The sequence below is a fragment of the Rhinolophus hipposideros genome (genome assembly GCF_964194185.1).
Source record: "Rhinolophus hipposideros genome assembly, chromosome: 1".
Classification (NCBI taxonomy): domain Eukaryota; kingdom Metazoa; phylum Chordata; class Mammalia; order Chiroptera; family Rhinolophidae; genus Rhinolophus; species Rhinolophus hipposideros.
The window spans coordinates 109,712,302-109,733,454 of record NC_138047.1 but is presented as its reverse complement, the minus strand read 5'-3'; the positions used below and the strand labels follow the sequence as shown (position 1 = coordinate 109,733,454).

The 21,153-nt window shown below is 49.4% G+C and overlaps 1 protein-coding gene across 1 annotated transcript in view; it reads left to right on the top strand.

The window, feature by feature from the left end:
- FAM193A (family with sequence similarity 193 member A) overlaps positions 1–21,153 on the top strand; it is a 110,849-nt gene that overhangs the window by 70,102 nt on the left and 19,594 nt on the right. Inside the window, exons 8-17 of the mRNA XM_081056876.1 lie at positions 210–287; positions 880–992; positions 1,074–1,316; positions 3,505–3,658; positions 3,773–3,952; positions 6,760–7,011; positions 16,725–16,923; positions 17,870–18,142; positions 19,367–19,649; positions 20,287–20,470. Coding sequence (XP_080913002.1) covers positions 210–287; positions 880–992; positions 1,074–1,316; positions 3,505–3,658; positions 3,773–3,952; positions 6,760–7,011; positions 16,725–16,923; positions 17,870–18,142; positions 19,367–19,649; positions 20,287–20,470 — 1,959 coding nt within the window. The remainder of the gene's footprint in view (positions 1–209; positions 288–879; positions 993–1,073; positions 1,317–3,504; positions 3,659–3,772; positions 3,953–6,759; positions 7,012–16,724; positions 16,924–17,869; positions 18,143–19,366; positions 19,650–20,286; positions 20,471–21,153) is intronic.

Genomic DNA, 21,153 nt, shown 5'->3' with positions numbered 1-21,153 from the left:
ATTGGCAGCTTCCGCTCTAACGTGAGCTCATCGAGTGCCTTACTGGGATGCTGGGGTAGAAAGGATGTCAGCTGCTGCCTCAGTAGTGGTACATCTTGTGTCCGCAGGTGACGCATCTTGGGTGTTCCAGTTTTGAGTCTCCCCTGGAAAGTGCCCTGAGTAGCTCCTGCTGGTACTGAGATTTTTGTGTTCTTCCATTCCCTCATTAGATGACAATGAAAACCAAACAGCGCATGCTAACGGAAGACTGGGAGCTTTTTAAACAAAGGCGATTCCTGGAAGAGCAGGTGAGGTGTGGGTAGGAGGACAGTTTAAGGAAATGGAAATTGGTCACTGCGGAGCAAGTGGCTAAATGACCAGCATTTCAGGACCGTGCTGCAGACCTGCTCTGCACTGGCCTGGACACCCCCCTTGCCTTGCCTCTGACAGCATTGCCCACACTGCCCAGGCCTGGTGCTTCCAAGCGGCTCCTCTGCCTGGTGGCCCCTGAGCGGCTATGCAGGCGCACCTCCCACACCGAGCCCCCCTAGCTTTGGTTTCTCGCCTCACTTCTCTTCCAGAAGCTCAGCTCCTTGGGGCAGCGATTTGATTTATCTCAGTGCCGATACCCAGCACGTGCCAAGCACATGGCACATTCAAGATAAGGGCTGGGCGTCTGCTGCGTTTGCTGGTGAGGAAGCAGCCGGGGTTGCTGGTTCCCAGCCTGGCACACACTCCAGGCCCGCTTCCCCCTTTCCTAGCCCTGGCCTACTGTAGGAAGCTATGACCTTTGGTCTCTAAATGAGCATAACACCTATTACCCTAATTACTGGAAAATATGAGCCACGTAATAGTAGACATGTCTTGCAGAATTAACCTGTTGTTTTATAATTCCTCTAGTTCACGAATAAGAAAGCGGTAGCTGGCGAGAACAACTTCACAGACGCCATGAGGCACATGCTATCGTCACGGCTGAGCATGCCCGACTGCCCCAACTGTAGCTACCGGCGGAGGTGAGCGCAGCGGGTGTGCTGGGAGCGCGTCTGGCCTGCCCTGGGCCGCCTGTCTCGGTAACCGCCTTACTTCCCACGCAGGTGTGCGTGTGATGACTGCAGCCTCTCACACATCCTCACGTGTGGTATCGTGGACCCCCCTGTCACTGGCGACACCCACATTCACCAGCTGCCACTCCAAGTGGGTTCTGCTGCCGACTGTCTCCCCGAGATGCGCCCCCCGAGTGTGTCATCAGCAAGCTCAGGGTCAGGTTCCAGCTCCCCTATTACAATCCAGCAGCACCCCAGACTCATCCTCACAGACAGTGGCTCTGCACCAACTTTGTAAGTTGTGACTTTGTGATCAGGTTTCAGGGATTTAAGTAATTGGTACTGAGAGATACAGACAGTGATGTCTGCAGAAGTATGGGTGTCATTGCCGTGCTTTCCAAGGAAAAGGACCCTTTGTGTTTTTATGCAACCTTCCAAACACGAAACCAGTAAACCCAAACTGTGACACTATTTTGTTGCCTGAAAGAAAAGGTCAAACGGTAGATGCCAGTCAGGAGCCAGCTCACTGGTGTGGCCCTTGTGCAGGAAGCTTCACGCCCTCCCTTTACCTGCGGGGTGGGGGGGCGGGGAGGGGGCGGGGGGGCATCCCGCCTTCCCTCCGTGTCTGGCGAGAATGCGTGCACTTAAGTTAGCAAGCGACTGACGGGGTCTGTCTCCCTCACGCCCACGTCGCCTAGAAGTAGAATATATTTTGTGTGGGTGAGGTGGCTGCAGTGTCACCAGTTGCCACTGTAGGCGAGTGGTCCCACAGGTCTTTGGAGTTGTGACCTCGTCTTTGTAGCGTCACCCCACTCTTAACTCCTGCACTTGCACGTGGGCTGTGTTTTTGTTTGATTTAGGGCATTGTTGACCTGTAACCCCAGGCCATGGCGGTGACTGACCTGGCGGGCCGCAGGGGAGGAGCTGCAACATTCCTCAGATTGCTTACGTGGGTTTCTCACGGTGACTCTGACTAAGGCTTTCCTCCAGAGTCTGTAATTCTCAACACTGATTTGGTCCCAAACCCAAAGAAACACTGAAGGGAGCGGCCTGAACTCCCAGGTTCTTTTCATTGCACGCAGCCTGCTCTGCGCTGAGGGCCCTGCAGCCAGCAGGCAGCCAGCAGGCAGCCTTCTCCTTACCTAGTTAGACCTGCATCGGCTATTCCAAGCTGACTTGGGCAGGTCCACCTGGCTCGTGTCACAGCTGCTGACGCCAGTCGTGGCTCCTGCGCTGTGTCCAGTGCAGGAAACGTCTACGGGAGCCTTGCCCCTGGCCCGCAGTGCCCACACTGCTCTGGGCATCGGGGCCTCCACTCGGTGGCGAGTGTCTTCCAGTCATGAAGTGCCGGGTTTGAAAACCTCCAGTGTGGCCTCGGTATGTGTTGTCCCTTTCTTGGTGCCATTTCTGGTTGGTTAAGTCGAGTCGTGTACTTTCGGTCACTCCCACGATGCTCTGAATTTATGGCTTCTGGGGGTGGCCAAGCTTGCCTTCTTCCAGTTGAGCAAATGATTCATTTCTGAACCTCGGTTTCCCCTCTGCTGAATTGTGGGGACGATGACATGTCCGTCAGGAATGGGTGTGAGTGTTGACTGAGGTGTCGTGGGCCCTCAGCAGCCCTGAGCAGCCAGCCCTCACCTGGCGGCTGCTTGTTTGTGCCTCCTCGGTGCTCCAGGTTCTAGAGCATTGTCGTATGTGGATGCTTGTTTTTCTAAAAATGGAAAAGACGCCTGAGTTTGGCAGTTCTGGACATTTCCCGCCAAAGCCAAAAAAATCACCAGTTCTTAGGCTTTTCCTTCTGCGGGCCTTGTGTGCTGAGGCTGCGGGTAGAGCAAAGGCATGTGGGGTAGACCGTGGGCGTCGTTCATGGTCGTGCCTTGAGCCATTTGCCCTGAAGGTAACTGCCAGCTCTTTTCATGCACCACGAAACCATAGTTTGAACAGCTGCCCCGTAGGCTACAGCCTTGAAATCTGCTTTCGTTTTTTAGTAAATATTCCATTTGCCCATTGCTCAGATGTCTTGCTAAAGCTGATACTTAATTAAGATCATGAATGGTTTGACCAGAACTGGCCTGGTAGCAAAAACTTTCAGTATTTTGTCACATAAGTGCGTGCCTTTAAAGTTTTGTTCAACTGTCTGTATCTGAAATTTTGGTGGTTAAAAACCAAATTCTGAAGATCTAAGGTTGTCCTTTGTACACCTTTAATTTTAGTCAAAAATGAAGTGTGTCTGCACTTTAAGTCGAATGGAAATGCAGTATCAGTTAAATTTTTGTGGTTTCCTTAATGTTTCTGTTTTTGGAGTGTTCTCCACTCCTGCAAACAGCACAGGGGTAGTGTCCCGGCTCCTGCTCGTGTGTTCAGGTTACTTGTGACGTTAGGACGTGCCCAGGTACTCAGTGCCGCACTCGTAGAGGAGAGCAGCGTCTGTGCTGGGAGGGGACTGCCTCCGGCCTCAAGGTGACCATGTCACTCGTCTCAGTTGTAGCGATGATGAAGACGTCGCGCCCTTGTCCGCTAAATTTGCTGACATTTACCCGTTGAGTAACTACGACGACACTGAGGTGGTGGCCAACATGAACGGAATCCACAACGAATTACATGGTGGCGGGGAGCACATGGCCCTGAAAGATGAGGTATACTCATGGCTTCTTCATGGGCACGATCAGCGGCGTGGAATGGAGGGCTGCCGTTCGGTTTTCTTGTGCTTCTGTTTTGCAAACTGCACCTTCCTAAACGCTGTTGTAAAGTCCCCGCAGGTGAGCAGCACCACGAGCAGTTCTTCAGAGGCTGACGACGACGACGTGGATGCCGAGGGTAGTGGGGAGCCGCCGGGGTCCCCGAAGGAAGAGGCAGTTCTGGGCAGTGGGAGCCCCGGGAAGGAGGAAAGTGAAGTGGGCAGTCCACCCCCGTCTTACCCAACTCAGCAGGTAGGATTTTATTTCTTCCAACTTCCTGTTTGCCAAGGGTCTCTTTCTCTGTGTATATTTCCTCTAATAAACATAAGCATTATGAAATACAAAGTTATGTCATTTGGAATAACTTCTGAAGATCAGAACGGGACAGAATCAAGGCATACTCACAGAATCAATAAACATGACCCGTAACCCCCATTTTGATCTGTTTCTTTTGCTTGACTCTGTAATCAGCAATCTTGACTTCTCAACACCCCAGGGAGCTCCAGACACTAACATGTCGTGGAGGTTTTTGTCTGTATAGAAACAAGGGGGATATAAAGTAAAATAGTGGAATGTTAAAATTCCAAAAAAGGTTGCTTTGGTTAAGGAGCTTTTTTCCCCGGTAGATAACTGTTTTTCTGTTAACCTTATCTGACTATTATGTTTTCATAGACACTCAGTTTAATAATAGATGCTCAAGCAATATTTAAATGAGAGGCAGAACACGTGAAGGTCAAGGTGCTTGGCTAATTCCTCATTTGCTTAAGTGGTGTAAATGCACGGCCCAAACAATAGAGGTGCTGGGAAAAGGTATTCCACTGGGAAGTCGTGCTCCACCTCCTTCCCCCAGCTAGCTTGTCTGCCACCCACCCACCCACCCCAGTCCCAGTAGGTGCCCAGGTTTCCTTATCTACTGTCTTCTTCCCATGTTTATCCATGAAAACACAGTATTTACTCTTCCCCTTTCTTAGGAAAGGCCCACACTCGCCCTCCTTGCTCAGCAGTAATCCTGGACAGTGTCTCTGTCTGTGCGGCAGGATACATGTCCTCGTTCTCTTCCGCTGGCCCACCTGTGTCTGCAGTGTGGACACATCGTATCGTTCTGTGTTTTCTTTCAGTTCCCTGCTGCACGGCACTGTGTCTGTTCCTTCTGTTCCCCTCATAAACTATTCTCAAGCAGCCTTGTACATCTGACATTTTATTACTGGGTCAGGGTGGTGGCCTCCCCTGTCCCCCGGAAGAGGGTGATGTCACAGTTTTGGCTTTTTACCAGTCTGGTAGATAAGAAATGGTGACCCCTTGAGGTTTCAATTTTCATTTCACTTTTTAGGGGCAAAGTTGAGCATCCTTTCATATACTGGGGGTGCCAAAAAAGTGCCACAAAGTGGACACAAGTGGCCACCTTGGTCAACGTTGCTCAAGCAGTAGTTTGCTGTTATCAGAAGCGTCTAGACGCTGATGGGAACCACTTTGAGCACCTCTTGTAATTGCAGAAGTCAATTCATCTTCTGTTATCGGTATATGTTGAGTATTACAATTTTAATACTTTTTTCCTTTTTTAAAATGTGTATACATTTTTTTTGGTACCCTTTGTATGTAAGGGCCATTCGTTTTCTATGTTACTACTGAGTTAGGAGAGTTCTTTATATGTTGCTTCAAGTCCTTTATTAAGTACGTGATTTGCAAATATTTTCTCTTGGTCTGTGGCATGTCTGTTAGTTTTTTTATGGTGTTCTTTGAAAAGCAAAAGCTTTTCATTTTAATTGATTCCAGCTTATCAGTTCTTTCTGTTCTGAATCATGCTTTTGATGTCACATCCAAGAAAGCTTTGCCTAATACAGAACTGTTTTCTTCTGGAAGATGTACAATTTTAGCCCTTACTTGGGTTTGTAGTTCGTTTGACTCAGGCTTTGCTTATGATGTGAGGTTAGGGTCAGCCTTCACATCTGCCAGTGTTGAGTCGTGCATTTTGGGACACTGTTGTCGAATGTGTGTACACGTATCACTGTTACAGCTCCCTGATATACTGACCCTTTTGTCATTGTGAACTGTTTCTCTGTGTATATTTTGTATCTTAAAGACTATTTTACCTAATACTAATATAACCACTCCTGCCTCGCCCGCTCATCCACCCAGCTGTCTTGGGGTTACTGGGGTTACATAGTTTTTGTCCTTTTAATGTCAGTCTCTGTGTCTTTGAATCTAGAATTCGTCTTCAAATCTTTCAGTTGGGTCTTGAATTTTCATGCTGCCCATCAGTCTCTGCTTTTTGTTTGAAATGCTTCATTGACATTTAATGCAATGATTGGTGATATTTATTTTACAATCTGCCTTTTGCTGTTTCTATACGTCTCATGTTTTTGTTCCTCTGTTCTTCCTTTTTTTTATATTATACGAAATTTTTAGTGTACCATTTTACTTCTGTTGATTTCTTTAATTATGTCTTTTTAGTTTAGTTTTTTGAGGGGCTTGAGGAGTTGGGAATGGAAAGAGCCCCAGGCAAGAAGGCCAGACTCCTGCTGTCCTGTAGTTGTAGCGGATTTGCAGGAATAAAGGCTTCCAGTTTGGTTTTCTCCTTTGGTTGATTTCCAGAGCCTCGAAACAGTTGCCTCTGATAGTCGTGTTCAGTTGCGCACTTGTTTTGAGGCAGAGGCGTCTGACTCTTTCATTCTACCTTAGCCAGAAGTCCTGTCTCTGGTGCGTCTTGCAGACTCTGAATTGCCATTCTTCTAGCAGTGCGAGGCCCACAGGACACAGCACCACAGCGGCCTGTTGTGCTAGGCCCCAGCTCCCTCTCTCCCTCTGCCCTCTCTGCCAGTTCCCTGTCCCTGCTCAGACAGGTACAGGTTGTGGGCCGTGGTGGCCGCTGCCTCAGGTGCACGACTGGGGATGATGCACGTCTCCAATCCTAGGTCCCTGGGTCCCGGTCTTTCGGGGCCCCTCTCACAGGAGGACCCTGGTCGAGTTGTCGAAGTGCTCGACAGGTGGCGACCAACGTTAGTCCAGCTCATACCAATCTTCATTTCACTAAGTAAGTGGTTCCTTTCTTTTTCTTGTAGGCTGAACAAGCTGCAGACTCTTGTGAGTGTCATGTTTGTAAGCAAGAAGCTTCTGGACTGCCAGTGTCAGCAATGACAGCTGGAGCCCTTCCTCCTGGACATCAGTTCATGAACCCAGAGAAGCCCACACACCCCGCTTTGCATCTGTACCCCCACATCCACGGACATGTGCCTTTGCACGCCGTGCCACACCTGCCTCGCCCGCTCATCCACCCCACTTTGTACACGGCACCCCCCTTCACACACAGTAAGGTAAGTCGGGGCAAAAAGGGCCTGACAGACAAAACTGTGGAGATGGGCAGCTTGCAGAGGACAGCGCCTGCTCCTGATAGGAGGGTCTGCAGGTGTTCCTCTGACCATAAATAAGCTCTTAGAATTTGGAATCTTTGCACTTTAAAAACAGTCGTGAAAGTCCTGGTTTATTCCTGCAAAATTAACTAGAATGAAAAGAGTGTTTCAGACGGTGTAGGTGTAATGGGTTATACTCGGGGCTACTTCCAGTTGTGGCTTCTGGGGCCTGGCTCCTGATGTGCTGGGTAGCACAAGTCCTCTAACACCAGCTGGGCTCTGCAGGATCTGCAGTGATAATGCTCTAAGCACGAAAACCAAGGACCTGTAGAAACACACAGGCTGGAAGGAGAGACCTTAAGGGCGGTGCAGTAGGAAGCCATCATGTGCGTGTTATGGAAGAGAGCTGGGGAGTGGACAGGCGAGGCCTGCCAGAACCCAGTGGTGCCACGAGCCTGTCAGGAACGGGTGGGAGCCAGAGGAAGTCTCGTCTCTGCGTGTCTCGTCTCTGAGAATCCTGTGCTTCTACTTAGTGCCTAGACTTTACTTTGCTGGGAGGTTTTAGGTTGGGTCCAATTTTTCTACCTTAGACAGCTTTGCCTCTCAAGCTATTTTAAAGTTACCTTAATTAACTCTTATCATAAATTCTGATTTTTTATCAGTTATTCTGGTTCGAGGTTACTGCTAATCAAAAATGGAATTTTCCCCAAATTCTACTGACTTACTAAAGCAGTGATTCTTAACTGGGAGAGAGAGAGAGGAAGGACATGGCACGGAAGGGTCTTTCTCAGACGGTGTGCACGTTTTGTTCCCTGAGGGATACCTGTGAGGTGGTACAGGTGTAGTCCACGTGTGGGGTGTGCTGTGTGTGTGCTGGGGAAGGGCACAAGCGGGAGGTTACTACCCGCTGATTTAGAACCGAAGGGAGTCATTTTGTCATGTTCTGGAATAGGAAGTACCTGGTAACTACCCAAATTTGTGCTCAAGCTTTATTAGACTGAGTATTGCTCAATTTATACATTGAACGATGCCTAAATTTTAAATTTTAAATCCTAAAATTTATAGGATTTTAAATAACATTCTCAGGTCTTCGAATAATGTCATTGCGTTTAACATTGTTTCTTTCCAATGTTGACGGGATGCCGCAGGAACCTAACTCTTGTTTATGTCAGTTAGCCTGTGGTCACACTGATTTTGTTACATGTCGTTTTGCTTATAGTCACAGAACTTCTTGACAATGTTAGGTGAGGACTTACTACAGTGTTCAAAGCCAGGAGGCTTCCATGGCCTGCCCAGGCTGTGGCCCCCTTCCCTCAGGTGACTGCACAAGCTTGGGAAGCTGTCCCCTCCCTGTTCTTCCCTAAATGGAGGTTTGTTTTCCAGTCCCTGGGACCCACCCTGTGTAAAACGTTCTGTATATTTCTTACTGGTAGAAGCTATTCAAGAACTAGTTCCTAGAAATCTTCAAGTAAAGTTATGAAATTGGTTCTTCCCAAAGGCTGTTGGGACACTCCAGTTAAAAACTGACCTGCTCGCCCCCACCCCCAACTTTTGGCCTTTTCTCAGGTCGTCCATAGAAAAATAAAGGAGAAAAGAATGTTTTGGGGGAGTGTTATTGGTATCTACAATCTGTTTATTTGCTCCCTGGTAAACTTGAATCCAGTAGATAGATATGAAAGATTCATGGGCAGAAAGGCAAATACAGAGGACAGGTTATTAAGCTTGATTTCAACCAGTGTGATACTGTTTACTGATTCTTTTAAAATACATTAGCCGGATGCCGTTTGTATTTGGAAAAAGGAGATGCATTTGGCAAAAGACTTCATTCGTACCTGGTGTAAAAATGTTTGTTTCTCTAAGCAAGCTTGCCTTGGCAGTCACTAGGCCGTGCAATGTGAGTTTGTGTTACTGGAGTTAGTCGCACTCGGTCGAATACTGTGGATCCCTCTGTGCTTACGTGCGTGGTGTGTTCACAGCAGTTGGTAGAAGCACCTTCAGGCGAGCTGAGAATGGCACTAACTGGCCTTCGGTTAGAGCAGCACAGGCTTCCTGGAGAGGCCGGAGTTGCGCATTACACTATTCCCAGCGTGGGAGGGCGGGGCTGACCGTGGGCAGTGGCCTGACCACTAGGCCTTCCCACCTCCCCCAGCGCTGCACTCGCAGGACCTGTGGGTGTGTCTGCTCTGCTCACGTGGCCATTGCCGCCTTGAAGGCTTTGTGTGATTGCACTTGTCATTCTCCTTTTAATTCATGGCCTTTGTGGGTGAACGTTTAATACCTGAAATACTTGGGATGAGGACTATGAAAATTTTGTTTTTCTTGAAATGAGAAAAACTTGAAGACTATTTCTATTTTCAGGTGCCCTTATACCAACCATACATTTAATTTATATGATGAGATACAAGTTATTTGAAAGTTAAAAGTAGTTGCAGGAGGCAAGTACAGTAATGAAATACTAGAGAAGAAATCAAAACTGTGACAGGGAATTTCCAAATATCAAGGGATTTCTGCTATCTTTCTGTTAATTGATTCCTACTTTACTTTCACTGTGTCTGAGAGCAGACACTCTATGACTTCTGTTCTTTGGAATTTGTGAAAGTGTGCTTAATGGCCCAGAGTGTCGTCTGTCGTGGTGAATGTGCCACGTGAGCTTGAGAAGAACGCGTGTCCTGCTGTTGCTGGAGGGCGTGGTCTTTAATGTCCACTCTGTCCAGTTGGTTGATGGTTGGGTTCAACCATGTCCTTACTGATTTTCCATCTGCTGGACCTGTCCACTCTGACAGAGGACTTCTGAGTCTCCAGGCGTAACACTGGGCTCTTGTGTTTCTCCTAGCAGCTCTATCAGTTTCCCTCCTGCAGTTCCATGCTTACGTGTTTAGCAGTGTTCCATGTTCTTGGAGAGTTGACCTTTTTATCATTGTGTAATGCCCTTATTTATGCCTGATAACTTTCCTTGCTCTGAAGTCTGACGTGTCTGAAGTTAATATAGCTACTGCAGCTTGGGATTAGTGTTAGTGTGGTATATCTCCATCCCTTTACTTTTAATTTAAAGGAGTCTGTACTTACAGTAGGTTTCTCATAGACAGGCACGTGCACACACATGGGTCTTGTTTATGATGTACTCTGATAATCCTTGTGGTTGGTATATTTAGATCATTCACATTTAAAGTGATTTTCTTTTTTATGTGTTTACATTAATAGCAACTATGTTTGTAACTTTTCTATTAGTTGATGCAAAAGTAATTGGAGTTTTTGCAATTGTTTTTAACCTTTTAAACAGCAATTGCTTTTGCACCAGCCTAATATTTGTTACCAGAGGCTTCTTTTTCTGCCTTTTCCACTTTTAATTGAGAATTTTATGATTCCATTTAATCTTAGTATATCAATTATACTTACTTTTTAAAATTTTAACAGCTGTATTAGAATATATACAGTATTTTAGCAAACCTAAATAAGTCCCCTTGAGATAATGCTATTCTGCTTCATGTGTAGTACAGATACCTTTTAACAGATTATTCCCAATCCCTCCCTCCCATCCCTTTCAACATGCTGTCATTATTCTCATTTATCCATGTATCAATCACCCAGTACAGTTACTATTACTTTAAACAGAGTTATCTCTTATCTCAATTAATAAGAAAAATAAGAGATTTTATTTATTCTTCCTCCATTGCTCTCCCTTTCTTTATGTAGATCCAAGTTTCTGACCTATATTATTTTATTTCTGCCTGAAGAAAATCTTTTAACGTTTCTTGCAGGGCAGGTCTGCTGGCGATGAGTTCCCTCAGTTTTTGTTTGTCTGAGGAAGTCTTTATTTCTCCTTTACTTTTGAAGGATAATTTCGCTGGATACAGAATTCTAGGTTGGTGGTGTTTTTTTTACTTTCAACACTTTAAACATATTTGATTCCATTCTTTTCATGCTTTATGGTTTCTGATGAGGTGCCCTCTGTAATTTTTTCCTTGTTTTATAGGTACAGGAATTCCTTCCTGCCCCCCGCCCCCAGGCTGCTTTCAAGATTTTCTTTTTGTCTTTGGTTTTCGGCAGTTTGAATATAAGATGCCTACGTGTAGATTTGAGGGTATTTTTTCTATTTGGTTTTCCCTGAGCTTCCTGGATCTATGGTTTGGTTTCTGGCATTGATTTTGGAAAGTTCTGAGCATTATGACTTTAAATATTTCTTCCATCTGTTCTCTTCTTCTCCTTCTGGTGCTCCAATTACCATATGTTGCATCTTTTCAAATCATCCCACAGTTCTTGGATACTTTGTTCTGTTTTTTTTGTTGATGGTAGTGGTGGTGGGTTTTTTTGTTTGTTTGTTTTGTTTTTGTTTTTTAATTCTTATTTCTCTTTATATTGCAGTTTGAGAAGTTTCTGTTGACATATCTTGAAGCTCACTGATTCTTTCCTTGGCTGTGTCCAGTCTACTCATTAGCTCATCAAAAGCATTCTTTGTTTCTCTTAACAGTGTTTGTTTTCTAGCATTTCTTTTTATTTCTTAGAGTTTCCATTTCTCTTCACGTTACTCATTTGTTGTTGCATATTATATATTTTTCCATTAGAACCATTAGCGTGGTAATCATTTTAAATTTCCTGTCTAATCATTTTCAGCCTTTTTATCTTCACATTTCCTCTGTGCCATTCTGTTGTATCTCTCTGAACCTCTGATTATTAGGCCTTCTCATTCTGTTCTTCATACCTGAAGCTCTCTTTCATATTTCTCTTGTTTCTCAGTCTGTTCTGGGAACTCTTGGATCAGTCTTCCAGTTAAGTGATTCTCTTACTGTGTCTTATCTGTCACTTAAGTTTGAGTTTTTAATTGCAACTGTAATTCTTAGTTCAAAGCTCTAGTTTATTTATTTTTCAAATATATTAACAACTTTTTATCTTATTCCTTGATCACTTTTTCTTTCACCTTTTCTTTCTTTAAGCATTTTACACAGTTATTCTGTGTTTGAAACAAACCTTGTGGATCTAAATCTGTTTTGTGTTTCTGCTGATGTATTGTTTCCTTATATGTATAGTAATTTTTTATTATGAGGTCATGTTTTGTTCAACTTACTCTGTGAGAACCCCAAGGTCCTAAATAGGGGATGCTTCCTTTAGAGGGGTTTCCATTTGCTGGTGCAGGGTACCTGTTTCCAGGTGCTGACCCACTTGGGGTCCTTCAGCTCCTCTTGACAGTTTCCAGCTCTCCTGTGTCTGGTGGGACCACAGGTCCATCCTACCAGGACTGTCACCTTGGTGTGTGTACCCTCAGAGTAGCCATCCCTTCCCTGCACCTCCACCGGGCCCTGTTTTTCTCCTCCGGGCCCATGTTCTTATCACCTCTTTGTGAAAGGTTTTTCTTGCTTTCTCTGTGGCGCAGCAGTTTCTTACAAAGGTATTTGGTGCCATTTATTTGGGATATAGAGTGAAGAGTCTCCTCTTAGTGGACAAAGCCTCCCAGCAGAGGAAGAACACATGACCTTACAGAGAAGAGCAGAGGTGAGCTGCTGGGGCTCCCTTGCAGTGCAGGGTCAGCTTTCATCTCTCGTGGCGTAGGAGCAGGAGGTCACGACTTGGGCCTGGTACCTGAGGCTTCCAACTTTCAATCTTGTGTCTTTTTCCATCTGGAAAACCTGTTATGAAACAGTCACCATGCTGGGCAAAGGTCTAGTAATGAAGCTAGAGAGAGGTCTTAAAATCTTCACTGGGAGCTTGAGGAATATTCAAAAGTGGTCACAGGCTGCCTCAGTGAGTTCCATGGATCAAGTACATCTTGGTAAAGAAGCTCCCACGTGGCTCTGGGCTGCGTGCATCTCTCACCTCCCTCACTGCGTCCCTGAAGCACAACCACTGCAGACGTGTTTCGTAAAGTTGAGCATGACCCACGTGTATGTCGGAGTTTGGTACCGGTTGGAATTTGAGGGAGGAGAAAGCTGTATGGAGACAGGGACATCAGTGGGTTGCACTCCACGGGTCGTATTGTGATCTTTGGTCTGTATTTTGTTTCAGAGGCCGTGTTCAGTCCTCCTGGCCTGAGAAATAGCAAGACCAAAACAGAGCTGGTGCTTGTGCCTCTGCACCGTCTCTGGTAGGAATACTGAAGAACCTTAGTAAGAAGAAACAGACTAGTCATCACCTTAACTGTGTTGTCCCCTGGGATGTGAGGGGAACCCCTTCTGTTTGAAAACTCAGTGTTGACGGTCTCTGTCACGCGTGCGACAGTGGCTCGCCCCTTGCTCCCCGGTTTGCCATCTTCTACACCTGCGCTGGCGGTTCTGGGATCGCCATGGTGGTTGCCAGACAGGCTGGGTGTTCGCCTCTAAGAGCGTGCTCAGTGAGGGCATCTGGTTGTGTGCATACGTGTGTGCGTGTCAGAGCTTTCATTTAAAGCAAAAGTTTTGCTTTCCTGTGAATCACTTTTGTCTCAAAGTGGAGAACAATTGAAAACTTGTGTTAATCGAAGTAGCGTGGATTTGCAGAGAGAGTGAAATCAATGTTCTAAATATGAGCACTGTCCCCATCACGAGAGACTTGTTTCATGCTTACTTCACTGGTGTACTTAGAGGCAGGGCCCCAAACGACCCAGTTGACATGCCTATTTTTTTTCTGAAGGAAACCCCAGCTGTTGAGGTTAGTAGGTGTTTTGTGTGAAAGCATTCATACGGGTACAGTTTTTTTGTTAGGGACCCTGCTCCCTGTGTCTGCACCTGGATCTCCTGTTTTGAGTAGATTGGCTTCTGAAGAAGTATGTGGATCGAATGTATAGACTCATTAACTTATGTTTCCAGTGTTACACGCTTGTGTTGTGTTCCTTTAGTCCTCCAAGCTAAAGTCTGTCCAACATATTTACTGAACACCCATTATGTGCCAGGCCCTGTGCTACATGCTAGGAAAATAAACACCAGTTATTCCTGGTCCCTGTTTTCAGGAATCTCATAGTCTAAAAAGAAGACAAAAACATAATCAAATTAAAAAATCAAAATACTATGACGTACCTTAATAGAAATGGTAGATGCAAAATAGAAAATAACACTCAGAGGGGAATGCTTACTGTTTGAGCTGTGGGGTGGTTTGCAGAGGAGGTGATGCTGGCTGGGGTAGGGTCTTGAAGGATGAACAAGAGCTCTCTAACACACATGGGTGGTGCATCCAGGCTGGCCGGCGCGGCTTGCTTTCTCCAGGTGAAGGCACAGTGTGAGGCCGTCTTAGGAGGGTCTCAGGAAGCGCTTGGGTAGCTTCAGAGCCCTGACTGTGCTCTGCTGCTAAGTTACCAGTTGGGCTAGTGAGGAGAGCTGCCTCTTACAGCCGACGCGGTGAGTGCGAGAAAGCCACTGCTTCTACCTGTCAGGCGTTTTGCCCCTTCGCAGAGGTCTTGGAGATAAGAAACTTCCATTTAATTACTTTACATCAATTCCTTCTTAGCAAAGCACCTCTTACTGTGTCACTATTTTGTGTTGAAATATGATTTCCTTGTTCTTCTCACTTTTTGCCCCTTGGGGTTTCCCTGGCAGAACAGCTGGCTCTGGCTCCAGCTTTGATCCTGGGTGGTAATCCCAGGCCTCTTTCTTCCCACTTTTAAGTCCTGAGTGTTGGCTCCGGCCTTACCCTCCATCTTTGCCTCCCTGAGCCCAGTCAAGGTCAGCAGATGGGCTAAGCCACCCTGAAGGAGTGACCCTCATGTCCTGTCTGCACTGTGGGAGGGCGCCAAAGTCTGCAGCCCTGGGCGGGGTTTGTGTCCGGGGACCCAGGCCCCCTAAGTGACACTGCCCCACCTCGGCGCTCACCAAATGCTTCCTTGGGGCCAGGCAGTATGCTGAGCACTTGACCTACGCTGCCTGACTTATTCTTGCCACAACCCCCGGAGGTAGGTGTTTCCAAATTGTAGAGGTGAAAGCTGCAGCACAGAAAGCTTGCGTAATCTGCCTGAGGTCACACAGCTAGTACAAGGGAGAGCTGCTGTCTGCACCCCTCAGACGGGGCAGCGCGAGGCTGAGAATGGGACTAGAGTTCACACAGGCGCCGTCACTGCCCGCCTCCCAGAGGTGAAGCCACAGACGGCAGTTCCTGACTGCCGCCCATCACAGCTCTTCTCCTCAGAGCCGCAGAGCTCTCTTTGCTGTCCGCCTCTCAGGCCATCGCTTCATCGTTTCTCACCCTGACTGCTGTCGTTGTCATCCTTGCCCCTCTGCGTCGTCCACCACACGTCACATACTGCTGTTTCTAGTACACTAAACCGCCCGGAGGAGCCCACACTGCTGCTTACAACCCTCTGTGGCTCCCTCGCCCCTTTAGGACACGCCATGCGAAGCTGTGTCTCCGTTGGCCCCTGGAGCCCATCGCGCTGTGGCACAGCGATCCAGGGGCACGGCCCGTGCCTGTGCCCTGGCCCCTGTCCCTCAGGCCTCTGCCCCAGCCAGGCCCTCAGGGTTTTGCCAAGCCGTCGCTGGCTCTCGGGGTGCTCCTGAAACCCTCCCACCCGAGCTGACAGTGCTCCCTGCTCTTTCTGTGTCCCAGATGGTGGGCTTACCAATGCCAGACCTGCATCTTCTCCAGGTGGGCCAGTCCCTGGGCACAGGCCTGCCAAGGGACAGCTGTGTGCCCAGCATCGGCAAGGTGCTGGGCGGCAGGGTAGGGTCCACGTGGGCCATGGCCGTGTGAGGCTCACGAAAGCCAGGGGACGGCAGTGCTGACCGACAGGTCACAGGAAGTCTTGCCTTGTAGCTGCGCTAAGTGCTAAGCGCAAACGTCATGGAGGGCAGTGCCTTGGTGTCGGGTGTTGGGTGGTGAGGAAGCGGCATGTAGGCTGAGGCCTGAAGGCTGAGTGTCAGTCAGTGAGGTCGGGACGTTCTAGGACGTGGACGTGGCATGAGCAAAGATCAGGGTCAAGAAGGAGCTTGGAGCGTGAGGACCAGGGGAAGGCCATTCAGTGTGTCCAGAGGCTTGATGAACTGGAAGGGCAGGCTGGGCCGGCCACGTTTACGCTGAAGAACGGTAGGAAGCCAGCGGCCACTCTTAAGCAGGGGAGTGAGTGAGTGCTCTTTCACTCAGAACAGCGCACTCTGGCTGCCGAGGAAGAGGCCTGGGAAGGAGCCAGGTGTGAGTGTGGGTGGTGGTGCAGGCGCGAGGTGTGGGCTGAGGGGAGGGAGGGCCCGAGGACGCCCAGCACCCCCCCTCCCCGTTTTCCCCCCAGCCTTAGACAAGGGTGTGTCCAGGGGCTTCCGAGCGCAGCATAAAACACACAGTTCTTCAGATTCCACTGCTCTCTACCCAAGCGTGAGAAAACAGTGTAAGAGTTTTGCTGTTTTTAATCAGTGATTCCAAAGTTGACTTTTTAGCGGTGGTCATTAAAATGTCAGATGAAAATAAGCCATAGGAACAGGTCTGATGCAAATGAACCACGTTTAAAATGTGACCAGGGAGAAATGTTAGACGTTACTGAGCTGTCTAAGGTTTGATATTTTCCTTAAGGCATCCATTGCTTTCAAAATCTTCGTCTGGTTCAAGTGCGATCTGTGGTGTGCAGCCTGTCACAATCTGGGAAGCGCTCTGGGAGCCGAGCTCAAGCAGGGGCACCTCTCACGGCGAGCGTACCCCACACGCTTTCCAGTAATCACTTGTCTGTCTATAGCTTAACCGTTAGGTAAGCAGAATATTAATTTTGATATGTGATTAGAACTTTTGTTTTGTAGGCTTTACCGCCAGCACCTGTTCAGAATCACACAAATAAGCATCAGGTATTCAATGCATCTCTTCAAGACCATATTTATCCAAGCTGTTTTGGGACTACTCCAGAGTGGAATAGTTCTAAATTTATAAGTCTTTGGGGATCAGAAGTGATGAATGATAAGAGCTGGAGTCCTGGCACTTTCTTGCCAGATACAATTTCTGGTAAGGAACTTGTTAAAACTTTCTTCAAGTTTTCAATGACCCGAGCTGAGTGGATTGCCTCTGTCGCTGTAGTCTCCCGTGGAAGCCCCCAAGTAGTTGGGCCTCATGCCGCTGTGCCCAGCAGGCAGCCCCTCGGGCCCCGTCATGCTGCTCCGTCCTTCCGCATCTGTCACACCACGTCCCCGCAGCAGCCATAATGGGCCTTGCTAATGCTGGGGTCTCTGCTTCCCCCACGCTGCTGAGCATCTTGTCCCCAGGGTTCGGTGTTCAGCCTTTGCTTCTTGAGCAGTGGTGACAACCAGACCTCACCCCAGTACATGGGCGGTGCGACCGTGCCACAGTCGACTTGAATGTTGTGACTTACCTTCCTTTCCTCTATTTCTGTATTGACCCTACACGGGACCTGTCCCCTCTGACAAGCTCCTTCCTGCCAGCTGCCTCCGCTGCCAGGCGCAGCTGTTACCTCAGTAGCGGGGCACCTGAAGAGGGGCTGGTACCTATGCCTCATCTCTGTCGTCATGTGAACGGTTAGAGCCCCTGGTGGCCCCACACCCAGCCCCTGCATGTGCTCAGAACAGCAAGCTAGACTTAACATCTGCTCTGTGCCTGGAAAGGATTTCTAGCTGTGTGACCTTGGGCAAGTTGCTTAGCTTCTCTGAGCCTCAGTTTCTTCATCTTGAGGATGGGAATTATAGTACCATGCTCAGAAAGTAATTTTAAGACATTAAATACAATAACTTTGGGGAAGCACCTAGCATAGGAATTGGCACATAGTAGGTGCTCGGAATTGTTTTTCTTAGATAAAAACGAGTTGTCTAGCCTCATCCCAGTGGAATCCTAACTTCAGTAGCAGCCCCACTAGCAGGAGTTTAATCAGATATCTTTTAGGTTTTGCCTAATATATTACGCCTTTTAGAAGCTTTAACTTTCCCATTCTTCTCTGAAGGGAGTGACATACTAGGGCCAACACTCTCAGAAACAAGACCTGAAGCCCTTCCACCTCCAGCTAGCAGTGAAACACCTGTAGTTTCGGATTGTAAAGAGAAAAAAAATGCTGCGAAAAAGAAATGCTTATACAACTTCCAAGATGCTTTCATGGAAGCAAACAAGGTTGTGATGGCCACCTCATCAGCCACCTCCTCTGTGTCCTGCACAGCCACCACGGTGCAGTCGAGCAACAGCCAGTTCAAAGTGGCGTCCAAGAGGCCTCCTTCCGTAGGTAAGGCCCGCAGCTGGCTGGTAGGGCCGGGGGTCGGCGGGTCGCTGCGCCCAGGGCTGGAGGTGGGGTTCGTGCTAGGCCATCCCGTCCCCCTGACCTGCTCTAGGGCCTGGCCACACGGGGGCCCACTTGCCTCTCTGCGCCTCCTGGCCGGAGCGCCAGTGGAGTTGGTGCTCACCCAAAAGCTGAAGCCTTGGGAGAACCAGCCTGTGGGGTGCTGCCCAGAGCACAGGCGGCCCTGCTGCCACTCACATCGCTGGTGTGTGCAGGGGTGTCGTGGTCACTGTCTGATCTGAGCACAGCGAGAAGGGCCCTGACAGCAAGGAAGAGCCGTCAGAGGCCAGTGGCAGCTGTCAGTGGGCCACATGGGGGCTGGCCCAAAGAGGCCCCGCCTGCCAGAGTCAGGACACTTGGCACATCCCAGAGAATAAGGGAATGGCTTGTGGCACATAGCCAGACTCAGGGACCCTCTGGCTCCTCCCCATGGGAGTAGGTGAGGGCCCTCCTGACAGCAGGTCACTGCCGCTGTGCTGCCAGCTGGTCCAGGTAAGTGCCGTCTGTGGGCGTTGGGGGCACTGCTCATCAGTTTGGGGAACGCAGTGTGCCCCGTGTCTGGAGCAGCACCCACAGGTGAGGAGGACAGTTGCCTGTTCCTGGGGGAATCTGACCAGATGTAACCTCACCACCACGGACAAACCGACACTCAGACGACAAGGATGCAGCATGACCTTAGCAGGGTTCGTGCCCAAGACGGGTCAGCTAAGTGCACTAAGTCCAGCCCGGTGGACAGCTGGCTCGGACGCCTACGGCGCCACTGTCGGGAAAGGGAACAGAGTTTAAAAGAGGCGGAGTTGGTGGAGAAGCTGCAGCACCACGCGGGGAAACCAAATGCGGAATAAGGATGCGCTAGAGGAGAGTGTCAGGTGGTGTAAGCACCTGTGCCCACGGTGCTGGGCTGCAGTGTGCGTGCTCTCAGGAGTCACGCCGAAGCAGGCAGGGGTGGAGCAGCCTCCGGACTGCGTGTGTGTCCAGGGAAGTGCGTGACTGAACGTTCCAGAGTGATGACTCCAGGGGAGGCTAATGGGCACTCTTCGTACTGGTCCTTCACATTTTCTATGGATGTGAACATGTTTCAGACAAAAATGGGTGCAGTGTCTTAAGTAAGAGCAGCATGAATGTCCGTCTGACTGCAGCTGTTGGCATGGCTGTCATGTCCTAATGCAGGCGAGGTCTTCCATGGCGTCAACAAGGAGGATCACAGGCACGCCGTGCCGGCCGCCCCGAGGAACAGCCCCACGGGCTTGGCGCCGCTTCCCGCCCTCGCTCCTGCCGCCCTGTCACCAGGCCCCACGCCTCACCTTGCCAGTCTTGCAGCCCCAGCCTTCCCCAAAACTGTAGCCACGTCTTCCGGCTTTGTGGAAACGCGCAAGAGCTTCTGTCCTACTTCGGTGGGCCCCCCGCCCCCCGCCACAGACGGCTCCATTAGTGCGCCTCCCAGCGTCTGCAGGTGAGCCCGGGTCCTGCGGGGGAGGGCTGGAGCACTATGGAAATGGGGTGCCATACAACAGTTATCGGAGCTCTGTGCCCTGGCACTGCAGCCGACCAGCCCAGTGACGGGCAGTGGGCAGGAATGTGCCCAGCAGAGGCCGTAGGCCGAGGGGTTGGGCTCTAGTCTTGGCCTCTAGTTCTGCAGAGCCAGGGTCCCCCATGGGTGGGTGTGCAGACCACCACCTAACCACTGGCAACATAGGGGTGGGCCTGGGTGTCTTGTAAGTTATAATGACTGTGCATTAAGCGAAGTACAATACAACAAACATGCGGACGGTTCTTTCTAAAAGACAGCTTTTGTTACCTTAAAACTGGCCTGTCTGGAACCATCCCACCCCACCCGCCTCAGGATGAAGGGGTGTAGGAGGGACAGTGCAGCGACTGTGTGGCGCCTGCCCGTGCCTGCGTGCACCTCCTTGCCCAGTCTCTGCCTGCCGTTCCTGTGACCAGTGCACATGCGGGCCGTGCTGCCCTCTGCACCCTGCTCTGGTCTGTGACAGGGCAGGGCACGCCAGAGCCTCACCTGCGCGGTGCCGGTGCCCGCCCTCGGGGGGCGGGGGCGAGCTGCTTGTTAATGGGTCTGTGCATTTTGGCAGTGACCCCGACTGCGAAGGGCACCGCTGCGAGAACGGCGTGTACGACCCGCAGCAGGACGACGGGGACGAGAGTGCCGACGAGGACAGCTGCTCGGAGCACAGCTCCAGCACGTCCACCTCCACCAACCAGAAGGAGGGCAAGTACTGTGACTGCTGCTACTGTGAATTCTTCGGCCATGGCGGGGTAAGTGCCCACAGCCCTGCCTGGGGGGCGGGGCCTCTGCTGATGGGGGCGTGTCAAGTGCATGTCTCCATGGTAGCTGCGCGCTCGTGAGCTCCTCGGGCAGACCCGTGTGCCAGGTTGAATCCGGGTGTGGTTATGTCGTGGGTAAAACTTCATTTCCAGCGCAGTTCAAATCCACGTGTGGCTCGAAACCCGCGCTTCCACTTCCGGGTCGGACTTGTCCGAAAGAGATGACGAGAAAGATTGCCCAAAGATTTAGATGTAAAGATTTCCTCACGGCGTTTTTGCATATGTTTATGACTTTTGAAATAGCTGGTGGGATGGGGGCCTGCTAAGTACCAGCCGTGGGCATTTGTTGAGTCCAGACAGTCCGAGTCGGGGACACCACCGTTTGGTTGGCCCCCTCGTTTAGGTACAAGGGATGTTGATATGCTCACACACTTTCCAGAACAGTCTTTCATCTGTATCAGCAAATAGCACTCATGGTGCCTGGTCGGGAGGAAAGCCGAGGGCTAGGAGTTGTTCTTTTCCGACTTCAGTTCTGTCTGCATTTCCTAAACACTGCGTATGTTTTTAGAAGTTTGTAAGAAATTTTGGCAGTGGGATTGAGGGCAATGTTTTTCCTTTACAGTACTGTAAAGGAAACCAACAAATGGATAAAAAGATACCTTAAACACATTCAC